This window comes from Esox lucius, chromosome 5, assembly GCF_011004845.1.
Source record: "Esox lucius isolate fEsoLuc1 chromosome 5, fEsoLuc1.pri, whole genome shotgun sequence".
Taxonomy (NCBI): domain Eukaryota; kingdom Metazoa; phylum Chordata; class Actinopteri; order Esociformes; family Esocidae; genus Esox; species Esox lucius.
The window spans coordinates 34,807,837-34,835,170 of record NC_047573.1 but is presented as its reverse complement, the minus strand read 5'-3'; the positions used below and the strand labels follow the sequence as shown (position 1 = coordinate 34,835,170).

Sequence of the window (27,334 nt, the reverse complement as noted above, 5' to 3'; positions counted from 1 at the left end):
ACAGGTCCGGTTCGGTTCAGTTAGCTAGCTAGCTATCCTACCATTAGCTCGTGAGGTATCTAGCTAATTATCAATAGCAATTTGTACTGGCATTTAAACGTTAAACTGTATTTTTATGTACTACCGTTTTAACAAAGGTACGGTAACGTTAAACACTAAACTAAAGATACTTACATTTAAAAACATATTGCCCAGTCACTCCGCTTAGGTCCGCCATTTTTTTTTTACGAGCTGGCAAAGCCGTGCGCATAGGATTGTGGGTAATATAGGAGCACGAAGGATACACATATGCATCCTTTGCCTTCTATGGGAAATTCTCAGAACGAAGGACTCAGTCCTTGGTGGGATTCGGAGGATCCTCGACATTGGAACGGTTCTTCGACGGACGTCGATGACGTAGCATCCTCCAAATTCTGGCTTCAAAGGATCCTTCCTTGACATTGAGAAACAGCTATTGTTATACAGACTGAACTACGGAGGCTGACATTATTTTTTGCGTTCGAAATGCATTGTGGGTCGATGACGTGTAATGGTTGTGTTCAGATTGAGAGGTGAGCTATTGGCGCTAAGTTTAACTGTAGCAAAAAACGAAAAGTGAATATAATGCCACATTGTGCAGCGTTTGGTTGTAATTTCCAGTCCAAAGGCAACAAGTGTTGGAGTGATGTAAGCCTCCACTGCTTTCCTCACGAGAAGATAAGAAAACAGTGGGAAGTTGCTTGTGGACGAGTACAACTCCCTAAAGACCCATGGCTGTGTTCACGCCACTTCAGCCCTGATGCATTTGAGGCATTTAGTCAGCTAATGGAGCTCACAGGGGCTGCTGGTTACAAGCGAAGACTAAAACCAAATGCTGTGCCTTCAATTTTCTCCCACAAGGAGCTTAAACGTCCGCGCATAGCGAGTGAAAACCGCGCTAACAAACGTCTAAGGCAAGAGACTCTGGACACACTCCTGCTGGGATGTAAACAACCCGCTCCTACAGTTTCAGTCGTGGAAGACGAATCATCGGACTCTACGCCGATCATGGAGGTAACCGACAATCCACCAGATGCTGTTAATGAATTCATAAGTGTAGGCCTACAGTGTTCGCCAAGTATGACCGATGCAGCAACGCAGACGGATGTAAACCAGTCGGATGGAGCTGTACAGTGTCCAGCAGATGTGGACTACCCAGTAAAAACGGATCAGGTAAACCTGTTCACGTTTGACTTGCCTATTAATGACCTGGTTCCGATTTGGTAGACCAGCACTCTGCTGGTCATGGTGGCTGACAAGGGCAGCCCATAAAACATCTCGATTGAGGCCAACTGCATTAAAGTTTTCATGTGCTGTGATACACGGAGTATCTGTAAATATAATCAAAGCATCTTGTTTTAGCATTTTACTTTATGTTTTCATTAAGCAAACGACGGCGGTAATGATTAGGAAATTATTTATACCGATAATAAGATCTTAGTCTACCCTGGACAGCTGCTGACAAAAAGTGGAGCTCTTTACAGCAAACGCTCTCGTTCTCGCTTGGCATTGGCAAGCAGTTGCCGCACAGACACCAACGGTTTTGCCTCACTCTCGTTTCCTCAACTCTCTGATAGTCTTCATTTTCATCATGTAACTCTTGAGTAGGCCTACCATCTTCCGCGTTATTCTCCTGATTTAAGCCTACGGTGCGCTCGGGTTCAAACTGAAAAGGCTGAACGGCAGACGTGTTCATCTCACTGTTACTGTAGGTCTACTGTCAAAACCTAACTGGTACGTTGGAAAATCACTAGACGCAGCGCAGCTGGTACAACTTTTACATGTCACTACCTAGAATGCATTGAGACATACATAAACATGGCGGCCTACGAGTGAACGCATTTTCTTCGTTTTTTTAACAAAAACCAAAACATTTGGAGTGAAAACCAAAACCTTTTTTATTGCTGACACCCACGTTATCTTATAAGGCCAACATGTCGTACAAGTCGGGGTTCCTTTTAAGAATAAACGTGAAGCTACCAGGAACTCATTATCCTCCAGTGCCACCATATTCCATAACTGCAACCTACCTGGAGTGTCCAGAAGTACAAGGTGTCAAGTACTCAGAGACATGGCCAAGGTCAAGAAGGCTGAAAGAAAACCACCACTGAATAAGATTCACACATTGAAGCGTATAGATTGGGCAAATGAATACCTGAAGACAGATTTTTTTAAAGGTTTTATGGACAGATGAAATGAGAATGACTCTTGATGGACCAGATGGATGTATCACTAATGGACACAAGGCACCACTTCAATCAGGCGCCAGCAATACTGGTATGGGCTATTATTATTACAATGTCAAGGATGAGAAAGTTCGACATTTTCGGGTTTAGGATGGACTGAAACTCAACTCCCATACCTACTGCCAGTTTTTATACTTTCTTCAAGCAGTGGCCTCAAAGATCCTTGAATAATGACCTGGCCCCCTTCCTTACCTGACTTAAATTCTATTGAGAACTTGTGGACCCTTCTCAAACATGAGATTTACAGTCAGGGAAGACAATACACCTCTTTGAACAGTTTTTGGGAGGCTGTGGTTGCAGCTTCAGCGAAAGTTGGATATTTTGGATTGACAGAGAGCATTGTGTTTGTTCAAAAATAAAATCTTGAGTAAAATGCTTTGCCTAATAATTGTGCACGCAGTGTATACTGTGTGGTGCTTTTTCAGCAAGAATTAAAAGAAAGTAAAAGATAATCATTGATCATTATTCCTCATTTAGTTTTCCCTTCCTTTTTTGCCTCATCTTTATGCACTTGTTTCACTCGCACCGTCACACCTCATTACATCCTACATAACCCAAAGGTAAAACAATCAATCCTGCTTGTGCTATTACTGATTCCTTGTGGTCTTTCTCCTCCAGTTCTGACAGTTGTTTTCCAATTAGCTGGGCCCTGTGATTGGTTCAGGTGGTAGATTCTTCACCATGGTGTGTAAGAACAGCAGTTGTGTAAATTCACCATTCAATTGGCAGGTTGCACAATGACTATTGGTTAGGTGACAGTATGTTTCATATTTCATATCAGCAGCATTCTTTACAACACACACATATTCAATAAACATTTTATAGGCGAATGCATTTCCACTATTCATACTCATTTCCAGAACTGGAACAGCATTCTTAGTTGTTCTTGGCAAAGTCTAAGCTTTTCTATTCTTTAGGCTTATGAATGGTTTGCACCTTGTGGTGAATTATCTGTATTTGCTCTCGTGAAGTATTTTTTATTCATGGTAGACTTGGATAATGAAATGCCTACATCCTGGAGAGTGTCCTTTACTTGGCTGGATGTTGAAAAAAAAAAAATCTTTACCATGGAAAGGATCCTACGATCATCCACCACTGTTGTATTCCATGGACGTCAATTTTTTTTAGTGTTGCAGAACTCACCAGTTCGTTTTTTTTCAAATAATATGATTTGGCCACTCCTAATGTTCCTGATATCTCTCTGAAGGATTTCTTTTTACAGCCCATGGATGGCCGGTTTTACTTGCATTGAGGGCTCCTTTGATCTCATGTTGTGGGTCCACAGCAACAGCTTCCAAATGCGAATTCTACACCTGAATCAACTCCCAAACGTTTACTTTCTTGACTGATGAAGAAATAAAGAAGGGGGCTACCAATTAATGGGCTGTAATTCCTAAACCCTTCCTCCAATGTGGGTGTGAATACTCTCAAACAAAAGCTGTCAAAAAAACAAATATTCATTATTTAACTGTAACTTTAATATATTTTGGTAAACAGACAAAATTACAAAACTTGTGTCAGTGTCCAATTATTTCCTGTATTTACTAACTACTGTATGTATGTATAGGAGTGACTGATAATTGATGTAAAATAAAAATATTAAAGTTCTGTTTTGACTACGACATCTTACCTTCAGCACTCACTGCACCGGTTCGCAGCCGAGTGCGAAGCGGTTGGGATGAGGATTAACACCTCTAAATCTGAGGCCATGGTTCTCAGCAGGAAACCGATGGAGTGCCTCCTCCGGGTAGGCAATGAGGCATTACCCCAAGTAAAGGAGTTCAAGTATCTCGGGGTCTTGTTCGCGAGTGAGGGGACAATGGAGCGGGAGATTGGCCGGAGAATCGGAACAGCGGGGGCGTTATTGCATTCGTTTTACAGCACCGTTGTGACGAAAAGAGAGCTGAGCCGGAAGGCAAAGCTCTCGATATACCGGTCAATTTTCGTTCCTACCCTCACCTAAGTCATGAAGGCTGGGTCATGACCAAAAGAACAAGATCGCGAGTACAAGTGGCTGAAATGGGTTTTCTCAGAAGGGTGGCTGGCTTCTCCCTTAGGGATAGGGTGAGAAGCTCAGCCATCCGTGAGGAACTCGGAGTAGAGCCGCTGCTCCTTTGCGTCGAAAGGAGCCAGTTGAGGTGGTTCAGGCATCTGGTTAGGATGCCCCCAGGACGTCTCCCTAGGGAGGTGTTCCAGGCACATCCAGGAGACCTCGTGGTAGGCCCAGGACTAGGTGGAGAGATTATATTTCGACACTGGCCTGGGAATGCCTCGGGATCCCCCAGTCAGAGCTGGCAAATGTGGCTCGGGAAAGGGAAGTTTGGGTTCCTCTGCTGGAGCTGCTGCCCCCGTGACCCGATACCGGATAAGCGGATGAAGATGAGAGATGAGAATGAAATCTTACCAGAGAAGTATCTATATCTGTAACTTCAAAGGATTCTTCTTCTGTTTTTCTGTCAGGGACCTGAGTTCAATGGCTACCTAGTTGGACGAGGCAACTCGAGGGAGGTGGACCTGAACCGGAATTTCCCAGACCTAAATACTCTTAAGTACTACTTTGAAAAGACAAATGGTCAGAACCATCACATGCCTCTGCCTGATAACTGGGAGCAACAGGTATTTATAAGTTTAATGCTTATTTATTTCGTGTATATTGAGTTCATTTCCATTCATTTTACATTGTGTATGTTGTACACTGTCTTGAAATTAATAATTGATTCTCAATAAAAAAATTATGACGATATAATGATTAAATAGAAGAATGCTGAAAGTATTCAGAATTATGAATACTGTTCAGAATTCTGAATTCTGAACAGTATTCAGAATGTTCTTGATTTATTCTGATTACATAGATTATTATTTGCTATCAATCTACACATTGTACCCCATAATAACAAAACATGGTTTTTAATATTTGTGCCAATTTTGGAAACTGAAAACATATGTCTCTAGAACTTGGAGTTCAGCTGTGGCAAATGCTATTGACAGAAAATGATTTAGAAAAGCATAGTCTATAAAAGGGCCCACACTTCACAGTGTGGGGCAGACTGGGAAATAAATTCAGCCCTGGCACTTTAGCCATACCTGCCCACATTGCTGTGTTCACTCAACCCCTCTTCTTAAAGACACTGGTGGCTAAGGCCAAACCCTGTACTAGCCCTTTCTATCTGTCTCAGCAGATATTGCCAGTGCCCAATTACAGTAGCTATGAGTTTCTTCTTGGTCACCCACAGATGTCACTCATCTAATGATAGCATTTTCTTACCGCGGTATGATCAGGTAGATTGCATCAACATGCGGTAGATTGCGTCAAGCTGCGACTGCACTGTTCCAAACACATGGGGGAGTTAGAATGCTGAAAATGCTTTTAGTTCTCAAAAATAAATTTTCTAAACAATAGTAGCACACAATGTTTTCAATGTTTCTAATATTACAGCTCCTAACAAAACAAGTTTCATTTACAAATGAAATGTTTCCAGTTGGGTCTTCATCACTGCTTTAATTACAAAATGTTTTTATAAAGAAATACACTAATAGGGTACACAGAATTAAATACTATTTGTTTAAAAACTTGAATTATCTTAAGAAATAATTAAATACAAATCACAGCTATTTGCTTAGATCACGGTTTTGAAGTACAGTATGGTAGAAGAATACTTAAGAATAATCTTATGACAAATTGCAAATCTACTTTAAAAACGTCAGTAGGATATACTACAGGCTATACTTTCCTAATTAGTCAGATGAGAAAACAGGATAATGACAGAAACATAAAGCTGTTCTTTTATCTATAGACAGAAATACCTTTCAATTTCACTTCTTGTTTTTTTCCGTTCTACAACCCTGTATAAAGCTTGAGAATTAGATTTAAGTTACCAGAGAAACACAATTATTATGTCTGCTGACTTGTACTGTAAAACAAAGCACAAACAACAATTTATGATACTGTATTTACTGCTACAACACCTAAACTATGTTTTACAAAAAAATATTTAAACATAATCAAATACAGGATTTATACTAGTCTACAACTGCCAGACCTTTCAGACCATGCTGTTTAGTGTCATTAGCACAAATAAATAGTCAAAAAAAGAATGAATTACAGAATTTGTTTGTTTTAAATGTCAAATAAATTTGAGGAATACAATTTCTTTTACATTCTTACATTTTTCCTAGGTATAGAATTTAAAGTCCTAGATTTTAGACACTAAACTACAGAAGACCTTGTATTATGTGATCAGTGTAGTTGCTGCAAGCCTTTAGGCACTTGCAGACGGCCGTGGTAAGCAACAACTGAACCGTGAGAAAATTCTGCCAACCATATGTACTCCCATGTGGGGGTGTACACATGTATGCAGTTTAGGGCCGGGCTCAATGTGGGCGGAGTGAAACGTGTTTCACCCGACCCCTTCCTGTCTCTTTCAAGGTCACCCAAGTTGAGGTTCACGTCAAAGGTGTCAGTGTCAACGAAAGCAAATCTTAAAGGGATAGTTTATCCAAAATTAATATTTTTAGTAATTTTTTCTAAAATTCCATTATTCAGTTCGGTCCCAGTCAGTGGTAAGCGTTATTAGCATCGTCCAAATTCATAAATGGAAACATCTCGTACCACTATAGCAAAGCTACACTGCAAGCAGAAAACTACTCCAAAACATTTCATTCAGTAATCTGTAACGGTAGCATACATTTTTATAACTATACACTGACAAAACAGCTGGCGGAAGAAACGTCTGACCTCTGTGATTGCCAACAAGGGTTTTGCCACCAAGTACTAAGTCATGTTTTGCAGAGGGGATCAAATACTTATTTCACTCAATGAAATGCAAATCAATTTATAACATTTTTGATTTTTTCAGGATTTTTTTTTTGTTATTCTGTCTCTCATTGTTGAAATAAACCTACCATTAAAATTATAGACTGATAATTACTTTGTCAGTGGGCAGAATCAGCAGGGGATAAAAAAAATTCCCTCACTGTAAGAGACCACAGCAAAATAATCAGTTTCTCTGGTTTTACTATTTATGTTTTATTCTATAAACTACTGACAACATTACTCCCAGATTCCAAATAGAAATGTTGTCATTTGGAGTGTTTATTTGTAGAAAACTGGTCAAAATAACCAAAAAATCTGCATTGTTTTAAGACCTCAAATAATGCAAAGAAAACTAATTCATATTCATTTTTCAACAACAAAATACTAATGTTTTAATTTAGGAAGTGTTCAGAAATCAATATTTGGTGGAATAACCCTGGCTTTTTAATCACAGCTTTCATGCGTCTTGGCATGCTTTCCACCAGTCTGTCACATTGCTGTTGGGTGACTTTATGCCACTCCTGGCACAAAAATAGCTAGTAGCTTGGCTTTGTTTAATTGCTTGTGACCATCCATCTTCCTCCGGATCAAATTCCAGAGATTTTCAATGGGGTTCAGGTCTGGCAATTGGGCTGGCAATAACAGGGTCTTGTTCTGGTGGTCCTCCATCCACATCTTGATTGACCTGGGTATGTGGCATGGAGTATTGCCTGCTGAAAAAAAAAATATCTCAGAGTTGAGGAACATTGTCAGAGCAGAAAGAAGCAGATGTTCTTCCAGGATAACTTTGTAGTTGGCTTGATTCATGCATCCATCACAAAGACAAATCTGCCCGATTCCAGCCTTGCTAAAGCATCCCTAGATCATCACTGATGATCACCTCCACCGAATTTCACAGTGGGTGTGAGACACTGTAGTTCGTAGGCCTCTGCAGGTCTCCGTCTAACCATTAGACGACCAGGTGTTGGCCAAAGGTGAACATTTGACTTGTCAGAGAAGATGACCTTACTCCATTCCACTACGGCCCAATCCTTATGGACTTTGGCAAACTTCAGCCTGCGCCCTTCTTTGCTTCTTATTGATGAAGGGCTTTTTTCTAGCTTTGCACGACTTCAGCCCTGCCCCTAGGAGCCTGTTTCGAACCATCCTTGCCATGCACTTCACCCTAGCTGCTGTTTGCCATTCTTTTTGTAGGTCACTTGATGTCATCTCGGTCAGTGGACAGTCGTTTTTGCCCTCTGCCAGTCCCAAATGTCGGTTGCTTGACCTTGTTCTTATCAACCACCGTCTTTGAAATGTTCAGGATGGAAGCAACCTGACACTCACTGTATCCCTCTGCCAGTAAAGCCAGATTTGAACCCTTCTTTTTCTCACTCAAAGCTTTTCTTTTCAACTCTTTTGACATGATGAATAGTTATTTCTTTATTCAAATTACCTTGGAGGTACTACTTGCATTGTTTTTGCCATCCAGCTGGTCCTATTGCAAGAGGTTAGTGATGAACACAGCAATTGTTTTTATCCTTTTCCTCGTTAAATTAGATTTGGTTCAGGTAATCACCTAATCAGTACCTCGTTAAGTAACATGAGGTGTGCATGTGTTAGAATTTAACAGACACTGGAATGGAATGGCTGCTATACATGTAGAGATGCTGATTTAAGAAAAATTGGGAGTGGTCTCTTAATTTTTTCCCGTATATGTACGGTACGAGGTGAATATAAAACAACGAAAAAGGAAACTTGCTTTCTAGCTAGTGAATACTAACTTTAGTTTACTGTAATATAGGCACTTACTCTTCTCAAAAATATGGGTGGATTGATACTGAAACTGAAACTGACCAGTAAATACAGGAAGTACCCATTTATTTAAAATGAGAATTATGTTGCGAAAACTAAAACTTTATTTCAAGGAATAAAACATTGTCATGTTCTTTGAGGTAAACAACAGCACTTGTCTTAGTTTGGAGTGTACCTACGTTACATACGGTTTCTATTCATGAATTTGTACAATGCTAATAATGCTAATTATTGACTGACCGTATGTACACACTGTCCGCTCGCTCAACTTGCAAATCACTAAATATCTGGTGAGCTGTTAGTGAGCCAAACCTAGCGTGCACACTGCCTGCTCGGGCATGGAATATCTTCCTAATTTATGCCAGCGACAATCAGTCAACCTGTATAAGGGAAACATCTGTCTCTGCAAATAATTATAAATGTATAAATATTTGCGTGACTCCACTACTAAAAACATATTACGACGATGGCAAGTCAATGATTTGTCAATGTTCAAATAGCAATTATTTTCGTTTTACGTTATGCTGGTATCACTCACCCATGATCCCAATGATCTCTGAAACCTTCCATGCATCCATTTTTTTTTTTTTATATCTCTGTATTGTTAGCTTCTGATTCTTTTGCAGAATAGTGATGGACCCTATTCAGGGGGAGAAGCATTATTTGTTGTTTATTCACAAAATATAGTACGTCTTACTTGTTCTTCCAAAATGTCTTTGTGCTTCCCCAAATGTCCTGGTCTTATGCAGCACATATATACTAGACCAAAATTAGACCAGCACATCCTGCTTTCTGGACATCTGCCAATCATATAAGTGTATTATACATATGTATCCTAACCTTGTTTAGTATAGTGTCCCTTCTTGAGTTCTTGGCTACACACATATATCAGGTAGTGGGGCCCCTCAAATAATAGACAGTAGCTGTGTATTATGTGTACCTCTTATAGCACCAAATAGCTAAGCATTATTCCTCTGTGTTGTGTTTGTTTAACAAGAGTATAGGACTAAAATTTATGTCATTAGGAAAAGATATGCTTTCTCACAGAATGAAGCCAGAGAAGCATGTGCATACACCTTGAGACAAAGCTGAATAATGGATTGTTTTTAAAAATGACTATGTACCTAAAGGACAAACTTGGGATAAGTGATATACATTTTGGATGAACTATCCCAAAATATGATTTTTGGATGAACTGTCCCTTTAAACGGCAAATTAGGCTACAAGCGTGTTGAACTATGACAAACTATAATCCTTGTGCTATCATTCTGCTTCTTTTGCCTTTTCATTTTGAAAATGTTTATTGTGTAGGGCTGTCTGCTTGATTCTGAGGCTGTTATCACACTCCCTCGTCAGGTGGAGCAGTGAATGACAGAGTGGCTCGTACTGTACACAGCTACACATCCAATTTGCTATACAAACAATTAGGAAGTTTGTTTGTTATCTTGTTTTTGAATGACTCTTTTTACTGAATCATGAGTAACAAGTATATTTTTGTGACTCTTTCTATGGTATCATTCAATTGAATGGTGGCAGATTTCTGCAACATCATTTGTTTCATACACGGTCCCCCAGCTGAGTGCTCTGACCAGTGACTGTTTATGTTTGCAGAGAAAAACAAGAACAAGTCAGGCAGAATTACAAATGCATGTTTATAACTGATAATTGGATGCAAGTTGCAATAATGAATGCAGATAATTGATTATTGATTCTGATAATACACACATTTATATGAAAACAAATACAGAGGAACGACTGATAGTTTTATCATTCCTTTGAACTTATTAAAGACATTTTTATAACTGGATGTGGGGTACGATCATGTATGCAGTTAATTGACTATTGATTTTGATTATGTTTATACAAGATTTGAGTATACACCGATCAGCCATAACATTATGACCACACTGATAATCTCGTCATCATGGCACCTGTCAGTGTGTGGGATATATTAGGCAGCAAGTGAACATTCTATCCTCAAAGTTGATGTGTTAGAAGCAGTTAAAATCGGCAAGTACAAGGATCTGAGCGACTTGACAAGGGCCAAAATGTGATGGCTAGATAACTGGGTCAGAGCATCTACAAATCTGCATCCCTTATGGGGTGTTCCCGGCCTGCAGTGGTCAGTATCTATCAAAAGAAGTCCAAGGAAGGAAAAGCGGTGAACCGGCGACATCCAAGGCTCATTGATGCATGTGGGGAGTGAAGCCAATCCAACAGACGAGCTACTGTAGATCAATTGCTGAAAATGTTAATGCTGGTACTGATAGAAAGGTGTCAGAACACACAATGCAATGCATTTTGTTGCGTATGGGGCTCCATTGTTGCAGACCAGTCACTGTGCCCATGCAGACCCCTGTGCACTGCCAAAAACGCCTACAATGGCCATGTGAGCATCAGAACTGGACCACAGAGCAATGGAAGAAGGTGTTCTGGTCTGATGAATCACGTTTCCTTTTACATCAAGGTGGTCGTTTGCATGTGCATCGCTTACCTGGAGAAAACATGGCACCAGAATGCACTATGGGAAGGAGGCAAGCCGGTGAAGGCAGTGTGATGTTTGGGCAATTCTCTGTTGGGAAACCTTCGGTCCTGCCATTCAGGTGGTACCACCTACCTAAGCATTGTGGTGGATCATGTGTACCCTTTCATGACAACGGTATTCTCTGAGGCCTTGGCCAATTTCAGCAGGATAAACAAAGAATAAATGTTTCAGGAATGGTTTGAGGAACACAACAATGAGTTCCTGGTGTTGACCTGGTCTCCAAATTCTCCATTTGGATCTCAATCCAGTCAAGCATTTGTGGAATGTGTTGGACACACAAGTCCGGGAAGATGTGTGGTATGAGCGCTTGTAGAGTGTGTTGACTGACACGATCATGCCGTTCGCTTGCCAGACTCCAACCTTTATAATCTGAATTATTATTTTCAAGATGTTATTCTAAAATCAACTCCTAATCAATTGTATACAAATACAAATATGATTATAGTGAAGATGACATATCAGTAAAATCATTATTTTGATTGAGTGAAAAAATCGCAGCTTTCTGCAGTTTAGAAATTGCAAATGTTCAAATGGAGATTTTAGTATGATTTCGATTAATCGTGCAGCCCTACTTCTTCAGCTGCACTCCCTATTGCTCTTAGAATTGTGATACCAAAACATTTGCTACCAGAATCAGATGCCAACAACCATCAGCCCTGTAACCGGTGGGCTCACACAAAATGCACATGTTCCAAATAGCGCAGAGTAGATCTGCTGCTTGAATGCCACACAGAGGACCCAAAACATGATTTTTTTTTCGAGGGCTTTAATGCATGATCGGAATTACAGATGAATAGATCAGGGGCTTTTTTTGTAAAAAAAAAAAACTTTTTTTTGTAAAAAAATATACATAATTTGAGATCCAGGGCTATTCATAAAAGATCCGGGGGTATAGCCCCAATCACCCAGGCCTAACGAAGCCTGTGCACAGTCCCCTTATTTCAGGGGCTAAAATGTAATTGGACACATTGACACATCAATACTTTATCGATAATCCTTTGCAGGCAATGACTGCTTGAAGTCTGGAATGCATGGACATCACCAAACGCTGGGGTTCCTCCTTTGTGATGCTTTGCCAGGCCTTTACTGCAGCTGTCTTCAGTTGTTGTTTGTTTGTGGGTATTTCTGAGTTTTGTCTTTATCAAGTGAAATGCATGCTCGGTCAGGTTGAGATCAAGTGATTGACTTGGCCATTGCAGAATATTCAACGTCTTTGCCTTAAAAAACTACTGGGTTGCTTTTGCAGTATGTTTGGGTCACTGTCCATCTGTAAAGTGAAGCTCTGTCCAATCAACTTCTCTGAATTTGGGTGAATTTCAGCAGACAATATATCCCTATACACTTCAGAATTAATCCAGCTGCTTCTGTCTTCTGTCACATCATCAATAAACACTAGTGACCCAGTGCCATTGAACGTCATGCATGTCCATGCCATCACACTGCCTCCACCAGGTTTTACAGATGATGTGGTATGCTTTGGATCATGAGCTGTTCCAAGCCTTTTCCATACATTTTTCTTCCCCTCATTCTGGTACAGGTTGATCTTAGTTTAATCTGTCCATAGTATGCTGTTCCAGAACTGGGCTGGCTTTTTTTGTTGTTGATGTTTTTGGCAAAGTCTAATTTGGCCTTTCTATTTATGAGGCTTATGAATGGTTTGCACCTTGTAATGAAACGTCTATATTTGCTCTCGTGAAGTCTTCACTTCATGGTTGACTTGAATAATGATATGCCCACCTCCTGTGGAGTGCTCTTCACTTGGGTGAATGTTGTGAAGGGCTTTTCTTTACCATGGAAAGGCTACTACAATCATCCTCCACTGTTGTCTTCCAAGGGCATCCAGGCCTTTTTGTGTTGCAGCACTCACCAGTGCGATCCTTTTTTCTCAGATTGTACCAAACTGTTGATTTAGCCACTCCTAATGTCCTGCTATTTCTCTGATGGATTTATTTTTTTTGCAGCCTAAGTATGGCCTGTTTCACTTGCATTGAGGGCTCCTTTGAGCGCATGTTGTGGGTCCACAGCAACAGCTTCCGAATGCGAATTCTACACCTGAATCAACTCCTAACCTTTTACTAACTGTATATATATATGTATATACAGTGGATATAAAAAGTATACACACCCCTGTTAAAATGCCAGGTTCTTGTGATGTAAAAGAATGAGACAAAGATAAATCATGTCAGAACTTTTTCCACCTTTAATGTGACCTATAACGTGAACAATTAAAAAACAAACTGAAATCTTTGACAGGAAAAAATAAAACATAAAAAACTCATAAGCTGGTTGCATTTTTCTCTAGTTTTGTGTTTGCTAGTGCCTTGATGCATCTGTGCTCAATTTGGAGTGGCAAAAGGTCTGAATACTTCTGTGCATAACGTATAACTTTTTTTTTTTATAATAAATTGGAAGACATTTCCAAAAACATGTTTTCACTTTGTCTTTATTTAGTAATAATAAATTTGATAAATTATAAATGATGTGTATAACTACAAAATGTGAAGAAAGTGAAGGGGTCTGATTACTTTTAGAGGGAACTATATGTATTTTTTGGGCTAATTGTGATTAAAATATAACAAACACTCAAATGAAAATACAAATAAGATACCCAACTACAGGTATTGAACATTTTTATTGATGTACTACTCTGACATCATAATGCAATTTGGCAATATATTTTTAGGTTGAACCGGAGACTCTGGCAGTGATTAAGTGGATGCAGAACTATAACTTTGTTCTGTCAGCTAACCTACATGGAGGGGCAGTGGTGGCCAACTATCCATTTGACAAGTCAAGGGACTCCCGGATCAGAGGCAAGTCCACATATGCTGCAACACCCGATGACAACATTTTCAAAATGGTAATATTTTTTTTAATGTGAGGTTCTGTTTTGTTCCGTTTTGTTCTTGATATTGTCCTTGAATGTAGTGTGTTCTGTTTGGTTTTCGTCCTTCGTTCTTGAATGTAGCTTGTCCTTCTGTCGTAATTGTTTTCACTGTTTTGTTATCTCCTTATTTAGCCCCCCAGTTCTTTTCAGCCTTGGTTGAGTTATTGTGTGTGTCTTGCCTGCCATTCATGGTTTGCCTGCCTGCCTTGTTCCTGGCGTTTTGTTGGTCAAAAATTTGACATATACACATTTATTTTAGCCTAGTTGTGATCAGCGTCTCACAGTATAATAGATACCTAAGGAGAAATATTCATCAATCAATTAAAATAATAACTACAATAGCATAAAAAAAATTAAAACAAGAGATTTACAGATACAGTACCGTTAGACCAAATTTAAGCAAAACACATGCAATTCTCAGTGAACTTGTTAATCATTAGTTTTAAACTGCCCTGTTGGATACAGGGAAACAAAATTTATTGAGTTCAGTAATGAAGCTGTCTCAGATGATGCTGTCTTAGATGATCCACTTCAACTGACAAATAGCTTTTCGCCAATGGCATTTCGGGGCCCAGAAACCAGCTTCCGACTTGGGGACACTTCAGTAGCCTATGCCATTCAAGAGGTCACAACCACCAAACATCTATCCAAATGAAAACATCAGTCCCTCGAGCCATGCCTAAATATCAAGTCCACCCATGGCTGGCAACCAGACAATGCCCAAAGGAAGACTTCCAATGCTCAAACCTTACATCCCTACTAATTACGATGAAATAGATAACATTTCATTTCATTATTACTTGGCCAAAGTTCTCTCCTCTTCTGCCCAAATATTTATTGAAATTTACTTTTAACTGTCACAATGTAATTGAATATGGCATAATCCTATATTCTGTATATACACTGCAATTTTTTTTTTATAGAACATCATCACAGTATAGCACCAAGTGAATTAAACTTCAGGGATATCAATCTGTCCAGTGAGGAAGCATAAGAAATTGTGAATCAATGTCAACGTTTTGGTTCAAATGAAAGTGAGAGAGGAGTGGAGAGGCAAAAGCAAGACAACCCTCATAAAGGGAATGGTTTTACAGGTGGTGGCCACAGACAATTGTTCTATCCTTTTCCTCCATGACTGATTTTTGTCTTGTTTTGCATTTTGCTAGTGTTCTTTTCACTACCGGTAGCATTAGGTAGAACCTTCAGCAGATTCAGGTTGCACAGGTAGTCCAGATCATCCTGGATGGCACATCTATATGTGCCAGTGCAACATTTGCTGTGTCCCCCTGCACAGTCTCGAGCATGGAGGAGATACCAGGAGACAGGCCGTTACACGAGGAGAGTTGGACAGGGCCATAGAAGGGCATCAACCTAGCAGCAGCAAGCAAGTTTATTTATATAGCACAATTCATACATAGAAACAATTCAATGTGCTTTACAAATAAAAATATAAAAACACAATAGAAAAACATCAAATAGGCAATTCACTGTGCTTTACACTGAATTGCTTTTCAACCTCTCCCTGTCTCTGTCTGGAGTCCCCTCCTGCTTCAAACAGACCACCATCGTCCCTGTACCAAAGAAACCTTCCATCACCTGCCTGAATGACTACCGCCCTGTAGACCTAACCTCCACCTCATGAAGTGCTTCGAGCAGCTGGTCAGAACTCACATCTGCTCCATTTTTCCTCATACCTTGGACCCCTTCACAATTTACATACTATTCTTCCTCAAACCTTTGACACCTTCACAATTTGCGTACCGCCCCAATAGATCTACAGACGATGCTGTCACCCTGACGACACACACCACCCTCTCCCACCTGAAAACAGACAACACATACGTGAGGATGATGTTCGTGGACTACAGATCAGCTTTCAGCACGATTGTGCCCACTAAGATTGTTCCTAAGCTCAGACTTTTGGGCAGACCCCAGGTGGTGAGAATGAGCAACCTCACCTCCTCTGCAATGAGCTTGAGCACCGGAACCTCCCAGGGCTGCGTACTCAGTCCCCTCCTCTACTCCCTATTCCCACATGACTGCATGGCCACACACAGCTTCAACACCTTCCTTAAATTCGCAGACAACACAACCATCCTCCAACAATGAGACCGCATACAGAGAGGAGGTAAAGGACCTGGCTATAACAACCTCTCTCTCAACCTCTGCAAGACTGATGAGATGATGATGGACTTCAGGAAGCGGCGGGGGGGGGGGGGGGGGGGGGGGGTTCATGCCCCCATACACATCAATGGTGCTGAAATGGAGAGAGTTTCCGACTTCAAGTTTCTCTGTGTGTTCATCGAATATGACCCAGGCACAGAAAGAAACAATGTCCAGGCAGGTGAACTCGGCACTGATGACTGCCCAAAAACAACTATACTTCCTCAGGAGTTTGTAAAAACTCTCACCAACATCAACACGTGCACCATTGAGAGCATCCTCTCAGGCTGCATTGCTGCTCCACTGTGGACTGCAAGTCCCTTCAAAGGGTGGTGAAGTCTGTGGAGTGCATCATCGGCTGCCATATCACCGTGCAAGGCATCTAAAATAAGAAAAATGCCTTAGGAAATCATGGAAAATCATCAAAGACTACATCCACCCAGGCTATGGTCTGTTCACAATGCTGCCGTCTGGAAGATGTTACCAGAGCATCGAGGAACGCACTTCCAGACTCACAGTTTCTTCCCTCAGGCCATAAAGCCCCACAACCAGCAACACTGATGCATGATCATACTGATCACACATGAACATTCCAGCTGCTCTGATTTCATTTTTTGTACATTCAATGTACATTGAATATTCCTTGGTATGTACCATTTATAGGGACATTACATTCATATTGTATCTATAATATTTAATACTTCTACCCATGTTCCCTATCTTACTCTTTTAAAAATTGCTGCTAGTTGACATTATGTATATAATTACTTTATTTGCTATATCTATAGTATTCAATACTATATCTCAACATAAACTGTTCAGAGGAGAACACGTGACTCAGGCCTTTATGGTCAAATTGCTGCAAAGAAACCCCTACTGAAAGATACCAATAAGAAGAGACTTTCTTGGGCCAAGAGACACGGGAAATGGACTAGACTAGATTAGACTGGTGAAAATATGCCCTTTGGTCTGATGAGTTCAAATTTGAGATTTTTGATCCCAACCAAAGTGATTTATTTAAAATTCAGGGTACCCTCAAGCACCATACCTACCACAGCATTCTGCAGCGATACGCCATCCCATCCGGTTTGCGTTTAGTGGGACGATCCTTTGTTTCTCTACAGGACAATGAGCCAAAACCCACCTATTGACTATGTAATGTATTTATGACCAAGGAGAGGGATGGTGCTGCATCAGATGACATGGTATTCACAATCACCTGACATCAACCCAGTTTAAATGTTTTGGGACAAGTTGGACTGCAGAGTGAAGGAAAAGGAGCCAACAAGTGCTCAGCATATGTGGGAAGAGTGTTGTAAAAGCTAGCTCTAGTTAACTAGTCTAATAAATGTTACTATGTATGGCTAGCTGTGAATTTTTATGTTGCTATTAGCAAATCACATTATACAGTACATGTTTGTTAAATGCCAGCTAAATAGAGAATGTAGCTATGTATATAATACTGTGAAAAATTGGTTTATCCCTTTCAATTCCCTAACAGTAGCTAGCCTAGCTGCATCCACTGGAAGCTACCTTTAGCTAGTGTAACACCATATCAATATAAATAACCTGTATATTAATGCACAACATATTTTGCTTGTCCAGAAAGAACGTGCTAACTCCATTTCCAACTTATACATTTTCATTGGGTAACTAGCCAAGCTAGTCTTAGCTTAGCAGCACTCTACCTATAGTTAGCTATTCAAATACAAAGCTAAACAATTTGTATAATGATGTGAATAAATCAATTTTCAGAATAAGCACTTTATCAGAGTCATTTAATGCCATTAGTTCTTTCCACCTAGTAAATGCTGCTGAATCAGTTTTTATTCTTGTTTTCACCCTTGCTTTTACTACTGTAATGCCACATCATGTGAGTCTTCAGAAATGCATTATTGCATGTGCAATCCGGCAGCACAACATGTGTATGCCTCATGCCTATGGACAGCCATTCATTGTGGTATATTGGCCATATACCATCCTCTCTGGCCTTATTCAAATATACACTGATCAGTCATACCATACCACTGATCAGTCATACCATTAACACACCATTATGACCACTGACAGGTGAAGTGAATAGCACTGATAATCTCGTTATCATGCCAAGTGAACATTCTGTCCTCAAAGTTGATGTGTTGGAAACAGGAGAAATGGGCAAGCGTAAGGTTCTGAGTGACTTTGACTAAATTGTGATGGCTAGACAACTGCAGCCCTTGTGGGGAGTTCCTGGTCTGCAGTGGTCAGTACTAGGGTTAGAACCAACAAACCAACAACTATTTTGATGATCGATTAATTTGTCGATTTCTACTTCGATTAATCAATTTATCGGATAGAAAAAATACATAAATTCCACAATTAAATGTGTGTTTTAAACATAAGTGTAGAGATGCCTAGAGGCATACCAGCCAGGACCTGACAGTAACATTGTGAACAGTTAGCTAGCTGGAGCTGCTCAACTATACACATACTCAGCGTGCTCAAGTAGATCACCTATTTGTTGGTGAAAAACATGACACTAACATTAACTCAACCATGCATTCAGGACTATTTCTCAATTAAAAACATAACTCCATGAATACAAATTATAATGAATGACGAATTTGTATTATATTTGTATTATATTAACTTACCGTGCTGAGCACTTCATCTTCGGTCATCACAGCTACAACGCGATTTCTCTTAAAATACTAATACAGTCATGCTCCCGTGCCATGAGAGTTATGAATTGCAATAAAAAAACAAAACTGTTTTCGTTTAATTCTTACACGGAAAGTGGTACCATACTGTACTTTTTATGTTTTTAGTCATACGCAACTTCCCTCTGGTGTAGCCCAGTGTAGCCTCTGCCATCTTTCAAAATGTTTTTTACAGACATGCCAAACCTCTTGAGTCTCCTCAGGAACTAAACCATAATTAGATTTGTTGGCAACAATTTTTATTATCAACGTTATTGATTTTTATTGATTTGTTTTTTTAGCCCTAGTCAGTTCCTATCAAAAGTTGTCCAAGGAAAGAAAAGCGATTAACCTGTGACAGGGTCATGGGCAGCCAAGGCTCATTGATGCACGTGGGGAGCGAAGGCTGTGTGACTGTGTGGTCCGATCCAACAGACGAGCTACGGTAGCAGAAATTGATGAAACAGGGCATGGCAGTTTGTTGCGTATGAGGCTGCGTTGCTGCAGACCAGTCAGGGTGCCAATGCTGACCCCTGTGTAACCACTGCTGAAAGCACCTACAATTGGCACGTGAGCATCAAACTGGACCACGGAGCAATGGAAGAAGGTGGCCTGGTCTGATGAATCACATTTCCTTTTACATCACGTGGATGGCCAGGTGTGTGTACATTGCTTTCCTGGAGAACACATGGCACCAGGATGTACTATGGGAAGGAGTCAAGCCAGCAGAGGCAGTGTGATGCTTTGGGCAATGTTCAGCTGGGAAACCTTGGGTACTGCCATTCATGTGATTTTTACATTGACATGTACCACCTACCAAAGCATTGTTGTGCACCCTTCATGGCAACGGTATTTCTTGATGGCATTGGGCTCTTTCAGCAGGGTTAATGTGCTCTGCCATAAAGCAAAAATGGTTCAGGAATGGTTTGAGGAACACAACAACGAGTTCAATATGTTGACTTGGCCTCCAAATTCTCCAGATCTCAATCCAATCGAGCATCTGTGGGATGTGCTTGACAAACAAGTCAGATCCATGGAGGCCCTATCTTGCATCTTACAGGACTTGAAATATCTGCTGTTATCTTCTTTATACCAGATACCACAGCACACCTTCAGGGGTTTAGTGGAGTAAATGCCTCAATTGGTCAGCTGTTTTGGCGGCAAAAGGTGGACCTACACAATATTAGGCAGGTGGTCGTACTGTTATGGCTGATCGGTGTAGTATTAAGCTGCTTTTTAAAATTTTCTCCATATTGAATTACAATCTTGATTTCATAGATTACAATGGTTGGAATGAAAACCACTATCCTAGTTTATGTTTGTGCATCCAAGTTTGAAAATATGCACTTGTGTTGTCCATGGCTTGAGTCAATCAAGTGCTATCTGCTGTTCAGAGAAACAGAATATATTCAACTTATCTAGGTCATCTATATGTTTTTAATCAAATGAATGTTCAGTAGTAGCATACATTTAAAACAGGTCTTTCTGTGTTGACAGTTGGCCAGGACATATTCATATGCCCACAGTTGGATGCATAAGGGATGGAACTGTGGTGACTTCTTTGATGAAGGTATCACCAATGGTGCCAGCTGGTACTCTCTGTCCAAAGGTGAGTTAAATCCATAACGACTGAATTGCTTATCCTTGTAATTCTGAAGATGATATTTCAAATGTGTATGCAGTATATTCAGTATTATATTTCTAAATGAAAGCTGTTATTTGTGGAAGGCCTAACAACACAATATAAAGTAAGGTTATAAATAAATATTGAAATACAAATTTAATTTTGATTTATGAATAGCAACATATTATTATAAAAGTATTTTCCATGATTACATTTTTCATTTCACAAATGTAATGATTCAAAGTGAGTACATTGAATGTTTTAGGTTACTATTTTTATAAAAACACACATTTTATAATAACATCATACTTTTGAGCGCAATTTTTCACATCTGTCTTTTTCATTTCATTGGGGGTGGGACGATATGAGAATTTCATGCCATGATTATTCTGGCCAAAATTACGATTTTATCCCGATTAATAACAATCCCAATTACAACTCTGGTTTCTAGCTCTAAACGGCTGATCGAATAGTTTTCCATTACAAAAATATTGTTCTTGTGCATTTAAAAAGCCATTACAATAAAATAATATCAGAGAAGATTTTTAATAATTAACTAATATTATAATAACATGTTAATCTTTAGATGTATATGGTTGCCAGCTTCATTAACAATACATTGCAGAGGACTTTTAGTGGCATTTAGAATTGCCATTTTTACTGCGTTTTCCTTCACTGCACATCTATACGTTGCACATCTGTAACATGCATTATACTACAAGTACATGTTCTACCCTCTTCTATTCACACTTCTTGTTAGGTGCTAACTGCATTTTGTTGTACTGTACTTGAACTTGTTCGATTACAATAAAGTTGTCTAATCTAAAAACAATATTTAGATATGTGCTCCACCAGTTAAATAAAACAAGTTGTCAGGAACACTTCGGTGACTGGCAAGAGATTTTTCAAATCACTTATGTATCTGAGGATCAGGGGTGAAAATAGATTTCATTTCTTACCGGTACTGACCTGTGGGTGCGTGCACTTCCCTGCGCATTTTATGTGCCTTATTAGCTAAGGATACTGTAGGCCTATTTGATGTGTCTATTCTTTATAATTCATCATAACAGCTACTGGTTATGTTGTGCACATCATGTATTTTGCAGATAATGCAGATCGACAATGTTATTTTGGCCCACGAAATGATATTCTATTTGTCTTCTGTCACTTTCAGTAGGAAAGCTTAACAATTAGCCTACAATATAAACAAAATTATAATTAGAAAATCGAAAGAGGTGTGTAAAATGTATATCCTATTCATATTTCCTACAATTTGCAGTTTGTTAACAGGTTTTTTCTGTAGCTGCATGTCTTCTAGGATATAATTTGTTTGCTTGAGCTCAACATTGTTTCAACAGCTTATTTTCCATGGTAATGGAATGGACAGGTATTTGCATATAGTAGGATGTGGATATGAGATCAGAGGCTTTTTTTGTAGACTATTAACTGTAGTGGTTAGACTAGTACTGTTGTAAAGGAATTGGAAAACAAGTTTATTTTTTATATCATTACCATTACAATCACAACTCATAATGACATTTAAGAATATAATTTCGATTTCTATTGTAATTGACAATATTCTTCTATTTAAGCTAACAGAGCCATTTGGCTTCATTGATCATACATTGTAGAGCAGTGGTGTCAAACCGGTTCCGCGGAGGGCCGAGTGTCTGCAGGTTTTCACTCTCACCTTGTACTTGATTGACTAATTAGGTCGCTAATTGGTTAGTTTCTACCCTCACCTGGTTGTTTTTAGGTCTGAACTGGGAAACAATTTTTTGGAAAAACCAAAAACCTGCAGACACTCGGCCCTCCATGGAATGGGTTTGACACCCCTGTTGTAGAGGATGTTTAGTGGCGTAGTATAACGTGAGATGTGCGCTCCACTTGTAAAATAAAACAAGCAGTCAGGGGAACTTCAGCAACTGGCAGAACTTTTTCAAATCACTTCTGAGGATTACCCTGATTTTGTATTTTCCCGATTATGGAATTTCTCCACGATTTCATAATCTTAAATATTTTCCATCTCGATTAGAACTAAAATCGTCTATCATCCCATCCCTACATTTCATGACTGTTTTCATGGTAAACAGAGACAGTATGTAAATTAACCGGGATGGGGGATCTCTTGTGAATAATTTATTCAAACTATTTACTTAAAACAAACCTTTAATGTTGTAAGTAGTCTAATTTTATCCAAGCATCACCATTTGGAGAGAAGAATGTGTCTCATAGTAACAATGTTGGAGGAGAGGGACAATGCAGCTTTCCATTTGACAACAGAAGCCAAGGCAAGTAATTATTTTGGCTATAATGGAGTGGCCAGTACAGTCATTGGATCTCAACCCTATTAAGTTGTTGACAGTATGGTATGTAAGTGCCCATCAAGCCAATCCAACTTGTGGGAGGTGCTTTCAGGAAGCATGAGGTGAAATCTCTTCAGAGTACCTCAACAAATTAACAATTAGAATGCCAAAGGTTAGCAAGGCTGTAATTGCTGCAAATGAAGGATTAGTTGACAAAAGCAATGTTTGAAGAATTATTTAAATTAAAAGTCATTATTCCTAACTTTGTCAATGCCTATATTTCCTGTTCATGTATGTTGGCATACAAAATAAGGACATTTCTATGTGACTTCAAACATTTGAACGGTACTGTATATTCCATATATTTTCATATATTCATAGAAGTATTGGTAGAGCATAAAACAACAGAGAAACCAACCAAAAGGCTGAAAGTAATTGGAGAGAGGCTAGACACAGCAAATCACTAGAGTTCCCTGGTCAGTCACTTGGTTGCCACAATGGGGACTTGCATGTGTCAAACATATCCATGAATACAAATGGTCAGAACCTGATAAGGCCCGACAGGTTTGTTGCAACTGTGAGCCACACCTACTGTGATATAAAATATCCATCTAAACCAACATCTTGCAATCTTAGTGTACATTTTGGCATGTATGGCCAGACCTATTCAGCAAGGTAAGTAGGAATAAGTCCATGTAATGGTTTGTAGGTGAACAATAAAACCTTAAAATAAATCCTAGCCTTAAAAGCCAACCAGTGTAGAGAGGCTAATACCAGAGTAATGTGTCCATATGTTTTTGTTCTGGTTAAGATACTAGCACTAACTAACTAAGTTTATTTATTATTTAATCAGGGTTACCGGAAAGAGCATTGCCATAATCTAATCTTGTAGTATTAAAAGCACGTATTTGTTTTTCCGCGTTATTTTGAACAGGTTTCAGATTTTATCAATTTTCCAAAGATGGTAAGAAGCTGCTCTTGAAATATGTATGTTCATCTCAGTTTTGTGGAACACGACCATAAAACTGTAGAGAATCACCGAAAGATCTGCCAACAGACCTCTTTGTTTCTTGGGTCCTAAAACAAGCATTTTAATTAAAAATGCTTTAAAAGCAAAACCTTTTCAGTCATCCACTTCCTTATATCTTCTCCATGTTCATTCATCTTCTTCCGCTTCATCCGGGGCCGGGTTGTGGGGGCAGCAGTCTAAGCAGAGATGCCCAGACTTCCCTCTCCCCAGACACTTCCTCCAGCTCTTCCGGGGGGACACCGAGGCGTTCCCAGGCCAGCCGGGAGACATAGTCCCTCCAGCGTGTCCTAGGTCTTCCCCGGGGTCTCCTCCCGGTGGGACGGGACGGGATCCGAAACAGATGCCCAAGCCACCTCAGCTGACCCCTCTCGATGTGGAGGAGCAGCGGCTCTACTCTGAGCTCCTCCCGGGTGACCGAGCTTCTTACCCTATCTCTAAAGGATCGCCCAGCCACCCTGCGGAGAAAGCTCATTTCGGCCGCCTGTATCCGGGATCTTGTCCTTTCGATCATGACCCAAAGCTCATGACCATAGGTGATAGTAGGTCCGTAGATTGACCGGTAAATCGAGAGCTTCGCCTTGCGGATCAGCTCTTTCTTCACCACGACAGACCGATACATCGACCACATTACTGCAGAAGCTGCACCGATCCGTCTGTCAATCTCCCGTTCCATCCTTCCCTCACTCGTGAACAAGACCCCTAGATACTTAAACTCCTCCACTTGAGGCAAGCACTCTCCACCAACCTGAAGTGGGCAAGCCACCCTTTTCCAACTGAGGATTTGGAGGTACTGATTCTCATCCCCACCGCTTCACACTCGGCTGCAAACCGTCCCAGCGCATGCTGAAGGTCCTGGTTTGAAGGGGCCAACACGACAACATCATCCGCAAAGAGCAAAGACGAAATCGTGTGGTCCCCAAACCTGACACCCTCCGGCCCCTGGCTGCACCTAGAAATTCTGTCCATAAAAATTATGAACAGAACCGGTGACAAAGGGCAGCCCTGCCGGAGTCCAACATGCACTGGGAACAAGTCTGACTTACTGCCGGCAATGCGGACCAAGCTCCTGCTTCGGTCGTATAGGGACCTGACAGCCCTTAGCAAAGGACCCAGGACCCCATATTCCCGAAGCACCCTCCACAGGATGCCGCGAGGGACACAGTCGAATGCCTTCTCCAAATCCACAAAACACATGTGGACTGGTTGGGCAAACTCCCATGAACCATCCAACACCCCGTAGAGAGTATAGAGCTGGTCCAGTGTTCCACGGCCCGGACGAAAACCACACTGTTCCTCCTGAATCAGAGGTTCTACTATCGGCCGTATTCTCCACTCCAGAACCCTGGCATAGACTTTCCCGGGGAGGCTGAGAAGTGTGATCCCCCTATAGTTGGAACACACCATCCGGTCCCCCTTCTTAAAAAGAGGGACCACCACCCCGGTCTGCCATCCCAAAGGCACTATCCCCGACCGCCACGCGATTTTGCACAGGCGTGTCAACCAAGCCCCACAACATCCAGAGACTTGAGGTACTCAGGGCGGATCTCATCCACCCCCGGTGCCTTGCCACCGAGGAGTTTCTTCACTACCTCTGTGACTTCAGCCCGGGTGATGGACGAGTCCACCTTTGAGCCCTCATCCTCTGATTCCTCAATGGAAGACATGACGGCGGGATTGAGGAGATCCTCGAAGTACTCCTTCCACCGCCCGACGACATCCCCAGTTGAGGTCAACAGCTGCCCACCTCTACTGTAAACAGCGTTGGTAGGGCACTGTTTCCCTCTCCTGAGGTGCCGGACGGTTTGCCAGAATTTCTTCGAGGCCAGCCGATAGTCCGTCTCCATGGCCTCACCGAACTCCTCCCAGGCCAGAGTTTTTGCCTCCACAACCACCCGGGCTGCAGTCCGCTTGGCCTGTCGGTACCCGTCAGCTGCCTCAGGAGTCCCACAAGCCAACCAGGCCTGATAGGACTCCTTCTTCAGCTTGACGGCATCCCCTACTTCCGGTGTCCACCACCGGGTTCGGGGATTGCCGCCTCGACAGGCACCGGAGACCTTATGGCCACAGCTCCGAATGGCTGCTTCGACAATGGTGGTGGAGAACATGGTCCACTCGGACTCAATATCTCCAGCCTCCCTCGGGATCCAGTCGAAGCTCTGCCAGAGGTGGGAGTTAAAGATCTCTCTGACAGGAGACTCGGCCAGACGTTCCCAGCAGACCCTTACAGTACGCTTAGGCCTGCCGAGTCTGTCCAGCTTCCTCCCCCGCCATCGGATCCAACTCACCACCAGGTGGTGATCAGTTGACAGCTCCGCCCCTCTCTTCACCCGAGTGTCCAAGACATACGGCCGCAGGTCAGATGAAACGACAACAACGTCGATCATCGACCTGCGGCCTAGGGTGTCCTGGTGCCATGTGCACTGATGGACACCCTTATGCTTGAACATGGTGTTCGTTATGGACAAACTGTGACTAGCACAGAAGTCCAATAACTGAACACCGCTCGGGTTCAGATCAGGGGGGCCGTTCCTCCCAATCACACCCCTCCAGGTGTCACTGTCGTTGCCCACGTGGGCGTTGAAGTCCACCAGTAGAACGATAGAGTCCCCAGTCGGAGTTCCAGCACCCCTCCCAGAGACTCCAATAAGGTCGGGTACTCTGCACTGCTGTTCGGCTCATAGGCACAAACAACAATGAGAGACCTATCCCCGACCCGTAGGCGCAGGGAAACGACCCTCTCGTTCACCGGGGTAAACTCCAACACATGGCGGCAGAGCTGGGGAGCTATAAGCAAACCCACACCAGCCGCCGCCTCTCACCATGGGCAACTCCAGAGTGGTGAAGAGTCCATCCTCTCTCAAGGAGTGTGGTTCCAGAGCCCAAGCCGTACGTAGAGGTGATCCCGACTACCTCTAGTCGGAACCTCTCAACCTCACGCACCATCTCAGGCTCCTTCCCCGCCAGCGAGGTGACGTTCCACGTCCCTAGAGCTAGTTTCCGTGTCCAGGGATCGGGTTATCTAGGCCCCCGCCTTCGACTGCCACCTGATCCTCTCTGCACCGACCCCTTATGGTCCCTCCTGTGGGTGGTGAGCCCACGGGAAGGCAGCCCCATGTCGCTCGTTCGGGCTGAGCCTGGCCGGGCCCCATGGGGAAAGGCCCGGCCACCAGGCGCTCACGTACGAGCCCCAACCCCGGGCCTGGCTCCAGGGTGGGGCCCCGGCTGCGCCA

The 27,334-nt window shown here is 41.6% G+C and overlaps 1 protein-coding gene across 1 annotated transcript in view; it reads left to right on the top strand.

Moving 5' to 3' along the window:
- The window catches only part of cpn1 (carboxypeptidase N, polypeptide 1), a 91,165-nt gene that overhangs the window by 19,531 nt on the left and 44,300 nt on the right, over window positions 1-27,334 (top strand). Inside the window, exons 3-5 of the mRNA XM_010897570.4 lie at window positions 4,725-4,880; window positions 14,100-14,276; window positions 20,642-20,753. Coding sequence (XP_010895872.1) covers window positions 4,725-4,880; window positions 14,100-14,276; window positions 20,642-20,753 — 445 coding nt within the window. The remainder of the gene's footprint in view (window positions 1-4,724; window positions 4,881-14,099; window positions 14,277-20,641; window positions 20,754-27,334) is intronic.